This window comes from Myotis yumanensis, unplaced genomic scaffold, assembly GCF_028538775.1.
Source record: "Myotis yumanensis isolate MYYU_CA2020_CCGP unplaced genomic scaffold, mMyoYum1.0.hap1 SCAF_1, whole genome shotgun sequence".
NCBI lineage: Eukaryota > Metazoa > Chordata > Mammalia > Chiroptera > Vespertilionidae > Myotis > Myotis yumanensis.
Genome location: NW_027223752.1, coordinates 33,708,028 through 33,720,928, shown reverse-complemented (window position 1 = coordinate 33,720,928; position 12,901 = coordinate 33,708,028). Strand labels below are relative to the sequence as shown.

General features: G+C 40.0%; 1 protein-coding gene across 3 annotated transcripts in view; it reads left to right on the top strand.

Moving 5' to 3' along the window:
- EXD2 (exonuclease 3'-5' domain containing 2) overlaps nt 1–12,901 on the top strand; it is a 93,075-nt gene that overhangs the window by 65,420 nt on the left and 14,754 nt on the right. For all 3 annotated transcript variants that reach the window (XM_070417662.1, XM_070417652.1, XM_070417643.1), the window contains exons 4-6: nt 6,711–6,837; nt 10,737–11,068; nt 12,746–12,852. In XM_070417662.1, the coding sequence (XP_070273763.1) occupies nt 6,711–6,837; nt 10,737–11,068; nt 12,746–12,852 (566 nt within the window). The remainder of the gene's footprint in view (nt 1–6,710; nt 6,838–10,736; nt 11,069–12,745; nt 12,853–12,901) is intronic.

The window sequence follows — 12,901 nt, the reverse complement described above, 5'->3', positions numbered from 1 at the left end:
GGATGAAATGTTATTTTAGCTCTGTAGTTTGGCTTACATAAATAAAACTCATAAATACAAATCAATTTTTTCAAGTACTATATTAAAATATTTACTATAAAAATGTTGAACTCTGTAAAAGTATTTGGAATATAATTGCAGAATCCTCCTTTCATCAGGCCCTCCTTCCTTTGGCACCACCTCTCAGGATGTGCCCACTGTTGCTCTGTAGTTAGAGGCAATGTGTACAGTGGCTAAGCAGAGCAGCGTGTGTGGGTGGGAGCCCCCACTCTGCCATTACCAGCTGTTTGGCCTTTGGCAAGTTAGTGAACCTCACTATTCATTCCTCTGTCCCCTCATCTGTGAAGTGGAGATAATAATGTTCCCACCTTAAAGAACTGATGTGTTGAATGGGTTAAACTATGGGAAGAACTTAGAAATAGTATTTGAAATATAGGGAATGCTGTGTAAATTTTAACTATTACTGTCACTGTCATCACCAGTTTCCATGCTATCATCACCTGATTGGTTTGTTTTTCCAGATCTCTTTCTATGCAATTACAGTCCTCATTATGAATATATAGAAACTAGTGGTGCTCTGAATTGTTTGGCTAAATGCAGAATGGCCAAGTGTCAGAATAAGAATTTGGCCAAAGCTGCATATGACCAGGAACTTTTCTAGAAATAAAAATGAAGCATTTATCAGACCTTTAAATTTTAATGAAATTTTATTAAAATGTAAAGATTATTGTATTATTAAGCACTTTAGTGGTAAACAATAAAACTTTCTGACACTGTAGTATAAGAAATCTGACATTCTAATGCAAGAATTATACTTAGCACTGTTGGCTATAGGTTGCTTCTGATGTTTGCCATAAGTAGTTGTTACTTTCATTGACTTCAGGGAGGAGTATTTTTTAAAAATTCTTTTCTTCATACTCTTCATATTTTATATTTTTATTCTATGTTAACTAAAGATTATTTATTATGGAGATTGTTGTATATGATTTTGGAATTTTTCCTAGTGAAACTTTGAAGTGGCAAAGGTGGCATCTTGTTTTTAATTCAATGTGAAACCTTCCCAAATATGAAATTCTTATTTATTTTTATAGATTTTAGAGAGCGGAAAGGATGGAGAAAGAAAAAAAATATTGATGTGAGAGAAAAATCAGTTGCCTCCTGCATGAGCCCAACCAGGGATCAAAGGACCTTTTGGTATACGGGATGACACTCCAACGAACTGAGCACACCAACCCGGGCACCAAATATGACATTTAAAAAAGGCTAATGACCTAAATGGAATTAAGTAACTAAAAATTAAGTACTGTCCTTTCAACGAGGGAAATGATTTTAAGAATTATGGGCAAAGGAGCCCAGGAGTTCAGCAGAGAGAATACAGTTGGGGCTAGGTAGGATCACTGTGCCTGGATGAGGAAACAGTGACACAGCCTGTAAGCTGAAGCTTTATTTTATAGTCAGATCACACAAAGCAAAACAAGGGGAGTGGTCAACATGTTTACAATGTTCTTTCGAGTTTCAAATCTATTTCATTACTCAAACCTTTTTTTGGCAGTACTTGCTGCACCTCCCATAACCCATTAGCTATCTAGGAACAAGGGAGGACTATAAGATCAAGCTTAATTGTGCTAGGAGAGCTCTGCCCTCCAAGCTGGGACTTATATGTGGCTCTGCCACAGGTCAGTCCAAGGCTTGACCCTATAGCCACTCCCTACAAATAAGCATTTATTACCTTTAGAATTTCTAATAAAACAGAAGAAAGTTTTATGTCTCCCCCAAATCCTTCAATTCCATTAATGAACCAAGACCTTATGCATTTTACCTAAGTGTGTCTGGACCTTTTTATATTTTTTAGTCAGTACTTCTTTTGTGGGTGATGAAATCCATCAATTTATTGCTTGTTTTTTAAGGAAAGACTTTCTTTTCTTCATCATTATGATTTCATTTCCTATAGTACCTGAAGCAGTCCTGCATGTTGTAACACTGACATGAACCTCCACCTCCAAGCTTCCTGCTCTAAAACTTCTAGTCTCACACTTGGTAACCAGAAATCCAGTTCCACTTTTTATTTTAATCTTTATTGTTGAAAGTATTACACACGTCCCCTTTATCCTGCATTGACCCCTTCTAGCCTGCCCCCGCCCTCCACCTCAGGTCTTCACCACCCTATTGTCTGTGTCCATGGGTTGTGCATATATGCATACAAGTTCTTTGGTTACTCTCTTCCCACATACCCACCTACACTTGCCTTCCCTTTGAGATTCAACAGTCTGTTTCAATGCTTCTATATCTGTGGATCTAGTTTGTTCATCAATTTATTTTGTTCATTAGATTCCACATATGAGTGAGATCATGCAATACTTATTCTCTGACTGGCTTATTTCACTTAGCATAATACTTTCCAGGTCCATCTATGCTGTTGCAAATGGTAAGAGTTCTTTCTTTTTTACAGCTGCGAGGTATTTCATTGTGTAAATATATCACAGCTTTTTAATCCACTCATCTAGTCATTCTTTCCTTGTTGTTGTTGTTTTTGTTTGTTTGTTTTTTTTACAGAGAGGAAGGGAGAGGTATAGAGAGTTAGAAACATTGATGAGAGAGAAACATAGATCAGCTGCCTCCTGCACACCCGCCACCGGCAATGTGCCTGCAACCAAGGTACATGCCCCTGACCAGAATTGAACCTGGGACCTTTCAGTCCGCAGGCTGATGCTCTATCCATTGAGCCAAACCAGTCAGGGCCACTGTTTCCTTGTTAATTTTTTGTCTGGAAGAGCTATCCAGTGAAGTCAGCAGGGTGTTAAAGTCCCCTACTATGATTGAATTGCTGCCAATCTCTCCCTTAAAGTCCTCTAGAAGCTTTTTTATATATTTAGGTGCTCCTATATTGGGTACATACTGTATATACTTACCAGGGTTATATCCTCTTGTTGGATTGATCCCTTTATTATTATGTGGTGACCTTTATTGTCTCTTGTGATGGCCTTCATTTGAAGTCTATTTTGTCTTATATTAGGTTTGCTACCCCAGGGGTTTTTTTCATTCCCATTTTCGGGGAAAAAATTTTCCCATCCCTTCATTCTCATCCTGTGTGAGTCTTTTGTTCTGAGGTAGGTCTCTTGTAGACAGCATATACTTGGGTCATGTTTTCATATTCATTTAGCTACCATATCTTTTGATTGGAGCATTTAATCCATTATTGATAGGTACCTATTTATTGCCATTTTAATTCTTTATGCCTATGTTTCTCTCTCTCTATTTCTTCTCAATACAGCAGTCCCTTTAGCGTTTCTTGCAGTGCTGGTTTGGTGTTGATAAACCCCTTTAGCCTTTTTTTTTTTTTTTGTCTGGGAAGCTCTTTATTTCACCATCTATTTTGAATGATAGCCTTGCTAAATATAGTAATCTGGCTTTTCATTACCTTGAATACTTCACACCATTCCCTTCTGGCCTGTAGAGTGTCTGATGAGAAATCAGCTGACAGCCTTATGGGAACTCTTTTGTAGGTAACAGCTTGCACGTTTTCTCTTGTAAGAGTCTCTCTTTGTCTTTAATTTTAGCATTTTAATTATGGTGTGTCTGGGCGTGAGCCTATTTGGGTTCCTCTTGCTTGGGACTCTCTGTGCCTCTTGAACTTGTGTGACTTTTTCCCTCACCAGGTTAGGGAGTTTCCCGCCATTATTTCTTCAAATACAGTCTCTATCCCTTGCTCACTTTCTTCCCCTCAGTACTCCTATGATGAGAATATTATTACATTTCATATTGTCCCATAGCTCCCTTAAGTTTTCTTCCTGTTTTTCATTTTGGTTCTCTGATTTTTTTTTCTACCCTTATAATTCACTGATCTGATCCTCAGCTTCCCATAATCTTCTGTGTATTCCTTCCAGTCTGTTCTTTATTAATACTATATCATTCTTATTTCTGACTGCTCTTTTTTCATAGTTACTATATCTTTTCTCATACTGCTAAGCATCATTGCCATCATTATTCTGAACTCTTATCTGATAAATTTATTATCTCCATTTCATTCAGCTCTTCTGGAGAATTCTCTTGTACTTTCATTTGGGCTTGTTTTTTTGTCTTCCCATTTTTTCTGCCTATTTGGGTTTGTGTTTATGCATTAGATAGATCTGCTGTGACTTCCAATCTCTAATGCAGGACAATGTCAGATGCTGTTTGTGACTGGCCCTGAGCATCATGTTTGGAGCTATCAGCAATCCACAGCTTATGGCGCCCTCTGCTAGGGCTGGGTGCCTTTGGAAAGAAATAAGATGTGCACCATGGTCTGCTTTTTCTAGCCCCGGGCCAAGAATTAGATCAGGCAAAGACTCAGAGCCTCCAGAGACCAGCTTCTGCCTACAGTCTGATTGTTATTTAGTCTTGATTAACCTCAGGCTATCAGCCACAGGTGGGGTGACAGGTTTTCCAACAGGGTGGGTCAATTGCTTCTGCCTGCATACAGATTGTTATTCTCAGTCTCTTAATGGGCTCAGAAACTCCACAGGGTGGAGCAGGAGGTTTTCTAATAGGGTGGGGCAATTGCAAAACACCCCTCCCTCCAGGCAAAAGCTGCCTGAATGGTAAAGATCTGCCAGAGAAAGATGTCCTCTGCAGTATGAGGGAATGATTCAGCACAGGAATTTGGGGTGTCTGCCTTCTGAACTCTAACCCCAGAACTTCCAACCCTGGCTTCTGCTCACACAGCTCCAGTCCACTCTGCCCTCCCTGTGCTGGAGCCCAAGGTGAGTGGCTGCACACAAAAGTTTGTGTGTTGGCCCTGTAAGAGTGTGCTTGCATTTCCAGCCATCTCTCCCTGGCAGACAGAAACCCTACTGCTTTTCACAGCCAGATGTCATGTGGGCACCTTTCTCAGTTCTGGTGCTCTGGGCTGGGGAACCCAGCTTGGGGTTTAGACCCCAGAGTTTTCAGTGGAAATGCCCCACAGCTGAGATATCCCTCCAGAACTTCAGCTTCAGTCTGTGGGAGCCTGGCCAGCCCTTTTGTGCCTCCACATTTACTACCAGTTTCTATGTGGTCTCCACTTTCCATCCTTGGTTATCAGCGTTCACTTCAGCTAGTCTTCAGTGGATTATTTAGGAAGGTTTTTCTGTATTTTAGTTATAATTCCAGTTTGGTCCTGGGAGCATGTCAGTGTAGCTTCCACTTACTCTGCAGCCATTTTGGAATCTCCAGCTTCACTTTTGTAGACCAACATGTTCTTAATTTCACAGTTAACTCTTATTTGGAATCTCTTATTCTTGCACACGTTAATTTTTTCACCACCCCGTAGCTATTTTAACCAGAAAGTGTTTGGAGAGCAGAAAGGATACTTAATTATATTGTATATTAGAGGCCCAGTGCATGAATTCATGCATGGGTGGGGTCCCTCAGCCTGGCAGGCGACTGAGGCCTATGGGGGTGGGGGGTCAGCCGGCCAGGGGAAGGGGCCGCGGGAGGTTGGCTGGCCAGGGGGAGGGGCAGCTGGAGGTTGGCTATGGAAGCGCACTGACTACGAGGGGGCAGCTCCTGCGATGAGTGTCTGCCCCCTGGTGGTCAGTGTGCATCATAGCAACTGGTCAACCAGTGGTTCTGGTTGTTCCAGTCGTTCGGTCATAACAGTCACTTAGGCTTTTTATATATATATATATATAGATTCTATCCCTCAATGAAAATAGCCTTATCATTTTCAAATTTGAAAAGTTATACATGAACAGTAGCCAACTCAAACATAGAAAAATATGAAGAGGATATATAATCATTCCAAGTCTCACAACAAGAGATATCACTCACATTTGATCGATTTGTTTCTAGTTATCTCTTTGTGTTTCCTCTCTCTGTGATCACATACCTAGAATCACATACACACATTTATTATGTAGTATATATCTTAGCATAAAGGGACCATAGCATATGTTTTCCTTCACAGACTCTTTTTACTTAACTAATGTATCATGGACATCTTTTCACATCAATATAGATCCACATTCTTATTTGTAATAGCTGTATATAATTTTTTTTTAAAATATATTTTATTGATTTTTCACAGAGAGGAAGGGAGAGAGATAGAGAGAGTTAGAAACATTGATGAGTGAGAAACATCAATCAGCTGCCTCTTGCACATCCCCCACCGGGGATATGCCCGTAACCCAGGTACATGCCCTTGACCGGAATCGAACCCGGGACCTCTCAGTCCGCAGGCCGACGCTCTATCCACTGAGCCAAACCGGTTTCGGCTAATAGCTGTATATAATTTAATTGCATGGATATTTAACCAGTCTTCCATTGATGGGCATTTAGGTTGTTCCCAATTCTTTGCTACAGTAAATAGTGCTGTAATGAAGATTATTATATGTACATTTGTCCTCAGACTGAATTTCTAGAAATGGAATTGTTGAATCAGAATTTTCATGTTCAACATTTTGATCACTATTTATTGTTAAACTGTTTTTCATAAAGGTTGTAAAAAATGCAAAGTTCACAAATGTTAGGTTAAACTGTCTGATTCTTCATGCTCCACCAATACTAGATATAGTTCTTTTAAATAAATCTTTGCAATCTAATAGGTTTAAGAATTGTATGATTTTATCTTACTTGATGTCTAGTGAGATTGAATGTCTGTCATCTGTTTATTAGCTGTTTGTTTATGTTTCTTTTATTTGCCTGTTCCTTTTCCTTTTCCATTTTTGATACATGATTTTATTTATTTTTTGTAGGAACAATTTGCTCTGTAATGGGCTTAGCCTGAAATCACTTGCTGAGACTGTTTTGAACTTTCCCCTTGACAAGTCCCTTGTACTTCGTTGCAGCAACTGGGATGCTGAGAATCTTACGGAGGACCAGGTACTTCTTATCAGAGTGCTTGAAGAATGGAAGAGTCACTGGTTGTGAAGTATAATTGTTGTTAAAGTTCTAATCCTCAAATATAAGTATTGGGCAGAAGTGCCTTAAAATAGATTCCTTGTCTGATGAAACCAAGATAATTGGTCTAAAATAACGCTTAATGAAATTTTAGGAAATGCAGAAAATAATTTTTAATTTTGACATTTAAAAAAATGGATTGAAACCATAGCACATATGGCCAGGGCTTTTGAACTAGTGGGTTCAAAAAAATGGATTGAGACCATAGCACATATGGCCAGGGCTTTTGAACTAGTTATTATCAGTAACTATAGATAATAAAACATTAGATAACATTATCAGTTACAGTCAAATGTCAGTAACTGTAAGTCTTTCCTCTCAGTCTACTCAGTTTCTCCATAGATGAATCTTCTAGTCTTCTGCTCAAGAGGTATAAGCCCCACAGCCTATATTCTGATGGCTGAGTGAGGGAAAGGTGCTGCTAGTCTCACCATTCAGTACCTAGACTTTCCCAGAATCCCCTCTTTTTCAGGTGACATTTTGCCTCCAACCTCCACCATGCCTGGTTTTACTAGGTCCAGATCCTCTGTGATTTAGCCATTATATGACTTAAACTTGTCAAAAACCAAATTCTACACATTGAATAAAACAAGATGAGTTTATTTATTTATAATATATTTTATTGATTTTTCACAGAGAGGAAGGGATAGAGAGTTAGAAACATCCATGAGAGAAAAACATCGATCAGCTGCCTTCTGTACACCTCCTTCTGGGGATGTGCCCGCAACCAAGGTACATGCTCTTGACTGGAATCAAACCTGGGACTCTTCAGTCCGCAGGCCGATGCTCTATCCACTGAGCCAAACCGGTTAGGGCAAGATGAGTTTATTGTAAGGGTTTCAACTTGCAAGCCGGGAAATTCAATGCTACAGGAGCAATGAGTTCTGAGTTGCTCACAGATGATGGTAAATGCGGAAGTTATTTGGCTTTTTCAGCTTATTGGTTGTCTAGTGGTCTTCCTTATTTGGATCCGGGTAGCTGAGACAGGAACAAGGAAGTCCAAAGATGGTATGAACAGACTTGGTGTTTGGGTATCGGTTGGCATCCTCTGCTAATTTCTGAGGAGAGCTATAAATATTCCTGCAATTTATGTTAGGTGAAGTTTTGTTTTCTTTAATGTGCCTGCTTTGGCCCGTTCCATTTTGTCCCTGACATAAATGACTCCATTTTAGTTTTGGTTTTACAAACTTTTACTCTTTTGGGTTAGAGAAGGAGTAATTGGCCCTGTGGTATAAAGAGGTCTGGGGTTTAAGTGTGCTTTATGGAGACTTTCACCTTATCCTTCTGTTTTCACCCCGATGTGTATCCTTGCTTTCACAGACAACTGCTGCCTCCCATTCCTTATGCTTTGCCATTCTTTGTGGCTCAAATTAATTTGATTTTTAATTTTTGGCTTCTACCCCCTATTATATAGGTCTAGGTTTCAGCCTTCTCTTGGTGGCCAAGTCAGTCACCACTTGTTCATCCTTCCAAAATGTTGTTAATGGAGTTAGCAATAATTAGTATCTTCAGGTTAATATTATCCTGTGAGAGAGTTCTAGGAATCAAATTATGTGAAATTGGTTTCTACAGTCATTTCTGATTTGCGGTGACCCTGAGTAAGTTACTTCTTTGTGCCTTCGTTTGCTCATTCATTCCTTCTTTGCTTCCTTCCTCTTAATAGTTTTACTGAATTGTCTCTCGGCCTTTTGACTAAGATCAAGTATAATAGTTTTACTGAAACATAATTCACATACAATAAAATTCACCCATTTAAAATGTACAAGTAAATGGAGTTTAGTATATTTACAGAGTTATGCAACCATCATCACAATCTAATTTTAGAACATTTTCAGCTCCCCAAAAGAAACACCATACCCATTAGCAGTCACTCTTCCTTCCCTCCTCCCCCAACAGCTAGGTTTGGTGGAGTTGTTTGAAGCACAAAAGTTTTGTTTTGTTTTTATAATAGATTTTTATTAATTTCAGAGGGGAAGGGAGAGGAAGGGAGAGAGATAGAAACATCATTGATAAGAATCATGGATGGCTGCCTCCTGCACGCCCCCTAGTGGGGATTGAGGCCACGACCCAGGCATGTGCCCTTGACCAGAATCGAACCCAAGACCCTTTGGTCCGCAGGCCAACGCTCTATCCACTGAGCCAAAACGGCCAGGGTGCACAAAAGATTTTAATTTTGATGGGGTCAGTTTTTTATTTTTTAAAAATTATTCATGCTTTTGGTTTCATATCTAAGAAATCATTGCCTAACTCATAGTCATAATCATTTGCTCCTCTGTTTTCTTCTAAGATTCTTATGTTTTAGCTCTTACACTTAGGTTTATGATCCATTTTGAGTTAATTTTTGTGTGATATGAGGTAGGGGTTCAACTTTATTCTTTTGCATGTGGATGTTCAGTTGTTCCAGCACCATTTGTTGCAAGTGCCTTGGTTTTTTTTATCACTTGAAAAATAATCTGTTAAAAAGCACTCTGAACTTTTCACATTGAAGTACACTCTTTTCCAGTGGGAGGCAACTTGCTGATAGATATGTAGATTGTTGGGTCTAGGTGGAAATTTTATTAAGCATTTAAAAAATCCATACTAATAGTTCCATTTACCAGGCTTATTTTTGTGTGTGTGCTTTTTAAATTTAATTTTTAAAATCCGCCCCCCCCATCATCATTTATCCCCCCAAACCCTCTTCCACCTCCACCCACCCTCTTCTCCACTGCAATCACCACACTGCTGTTCGTGTCCATGACTGGCTTGGTTATTTACGGTGAATTAAAGTAATCTTAGCCCAGCCGGTGTGGCTCAGTGGTTGAGCGTCGACCTATTAACCAGGAGGTCACGGTTTGATTCCGGTCAGGGTACATGCCCAGGTTGGGGGCTCGATTTCAAGGGGGGTTGTGCAGGAGGCAGCCAATCAATGATTCCCTTTCATCATTGATGTTTCTATCTCCCTCTCCCTCTCTGAAATCAATAAAAATATATTTTTAAAAATAATAAAGTAATCTTAAAGTCTTTATAGCCTTTTTGAGAAAAGCTATTAATTATACCGTTGACTACTTTTATTTATGATCAGCTTGCTTGTAACCAGTTGCTTGGGAGAATGACTTCTCATTATTAAATAAATAAATTCCAGAAATGGACTTTGTGATTTTTAAAAAAATATATATTTTTATTGATTTCAGAGAGGAAGGGAGAGGGAGAGAGAGATAGAAACATCAACGATGAGAGAAAAATCATTGATCGGCTGCCTCCTGCACACCCCGTACTGGGGATTGAGCCCGCAACCTGGCGTGTGCCCTTGACCGGAATCGAACCCAGGACCCTTCAGTCCATAGGCCAACGCTCTATCCACTGAGCCAAACTAGCTAGGGCAGTCACACAGGCCTCTTAACGAATGTTGGTCTCAGCTGTTCTAGATGAGACTATCCCCAAAGTGAAGTTCGTGTACTAGTTGTCATACCTGTGGTAACTACCCTACTCCAGATTTGAAAAAAAGTCTGTCTAGTGGGTTTGGTAGCAGATACAATAAAATTATGCAAACAGAAAGAAACCTCACTGATTTATATAGATTAGGATTTTCAAGCATTTAAAGTAAGTCATTATTTTAACTATTTTAGTTAAAACATAGGGAACATGAGGATTCATTACGCTATTTGATTTGCTTTTGTATAGTTTTACATTTTTCATAATAAAAATTTTTTAAGAAGATGTCTAGGTTATCATACATCGTGAATTAGACCTGAAAGTTGTTTATATCTTTGTGATGACTTTGAAGTTGCTCTCTCTGGTTTGCCTTCTAGATTCCACTGATCTCTGACTTTTCTCTTCAGGTAATTTATGCTGCCAGGGATGCCCAGATTTCAGTGGCTCTCTTTCTCCATCTTCTTGGATACCCTTTCTCTAGGAATCCAACTTTAGAAGAAAATGATGACCTCATTGGCTGGAGAAAAGTTTTGGAGAAATGCCAGGATTTGGTAGACATCCCATTCCGAAGCAAAGGAATTAGCAGATTGGGAGAAGAGGTTAATGGGGAAGCAACAGAATCTCAGCAAAAACCAGGAAATAAGAAGTCTAAGGTCGATGTAACGGTGCCAGGCAACCATCAAGGGCGAGACCCCAGAAAACATAAAAGAAAGCCCCTGGGGGTGGGCTATTCTGCCAGGTAATTGACTTGTTTCCTGTCTAGTAAAGTGTCAGAGGCCCAGCCTCCAGCAAAAGGCACATGTGATATCTCACCTTGGGAATGGGAGGAGGCATGTGGTGAGGAAGCAAAGGTTCTCCATGGGTTGTTATTCTTCCTTTCCTTCAAGGACATTTGGAGCTATCCTTTGATTTATTTGTGTACTTTTCTCCTTTTCCCCTTTCACTTTTTTTTAAACCCTCACCTGAGGATATTTTTCCATTGATTTTTAGGAAGAATGGAAGAGAGAGGGAAAGACAGAGAAAAACATCAATGTGAGAGAAACACACCGTTTGGTTGCCTCCTGCATGCGCCCCGACCAGGACCTGGGTTGGGGAGGAGCCTGCAATCAAAGTATGTGCCCTTGACCGGAATCAAACCTGGGACCCTTTGGTCTGCGGGCTGATGCTCTATCCACTGAGCCAAACCGGCTAGGGCCCTTTTTACTTCTTCATTGTTGGGCAGTTGGTGTGGAAATGAGGAGAGCGTAACTTAGCTTTATCACTGACCCTGATGACCTTAGACCTGTACTTTCTCCAGTTATAAATGAAGGTATAATTAATTATTCCTGCTTGCTTCAGAATAGCTGTGAAAATGAATAACATGAAGTGCCTCATACTTTTCAGGAGAAATGTGTCATCTGATTTCTTGTTCATTTGGTATTTGGCTATTTAGAATGGCATCAGCTCTAAGCCAATGTTACTCTCTAGCCAAGGAGAATTTTCCTGTACAATTTATGCCCGTGTTACAGAATGATGACTAATAATCTCTGGTCCCTGTAGCAAAGTGCCTTCAGGAATTGGATAATTAAATTGAAGCAAGTGTTGCGTTTGAGCCAGAAATAAACCCACGTGGCCCTCATTACTTTAACTTGAAGTTCTTTCATTTTAATTTACTTTGCTTAATCCAGTGATTACTCCATAGGGCAATTTTCTTGGTGCTCTGTTTCTGCTCATTTTCACAATAGAACTTAGTCCCTAATGTCCCAACCCATGCATATTAAAACTAGAAGTATAAACTCTTCATTTTTTTAATATTTTATTGATTTCTTACAGAGAGGAAGGGAGAGGGATAGAGATCCAGAAACATCAATGAGAGAGAAACATTGATCAGCTGCCTCCTGCACACTCCCCACCGGGTATGTGCCTGCAACCAAGGTACATGCCCTTGACTGGAATCGAACCTGGGACCCTTGAGTCCGAAGGCCGACGCTCTATCCATTGAGCCAAACCGGTTAGGGCAGGGGTGGGCAAACTTTTTGACTCGAGGGCCACAATGGGTTCTTAAACTGGACCGGAGGGCCAGAACAAAAGCATGGATGGAGTGTTTGTGTGAACTAATATAAATTCAAAGTAAACATCATTACATAAAAGGGTACGGTCTTTTTTTTTTTTTAGTTTTATTCATTTCAAACGGGCCGAATCCGGCCCACGGGCCGTAGTTTGCCCACAGCTGGGTTAGGGCAAACTCTTCATTTTTATTTCTGTTTCCTAGCCCAATGCAGATGGAGGCATTAATATGCTTTCTTCCCATGTTTAGTTTTGTTGTCCCTGGTGTTGAGAATAGCCTGGCTCACTCAGAAGAGAACGTGGGAAGATGACTGATGCCTTGACCAATAGTTAGCTTTCAGGTTTAGCCCTCTTTCTCTCTTCCCTGCAGAAAATCACCGCTCTATGATAACTGCTTCCTTCATGCTCCTGATGGACAGCCCCTGTGCACTTGTGATCGAAGGAAAGCTCAGTGGTACCTGGACAAAGGCATTGGAGGTTTGAGATTCAACTGTCATATTTGATCTGTAAATTAGGTTTGTGTGGG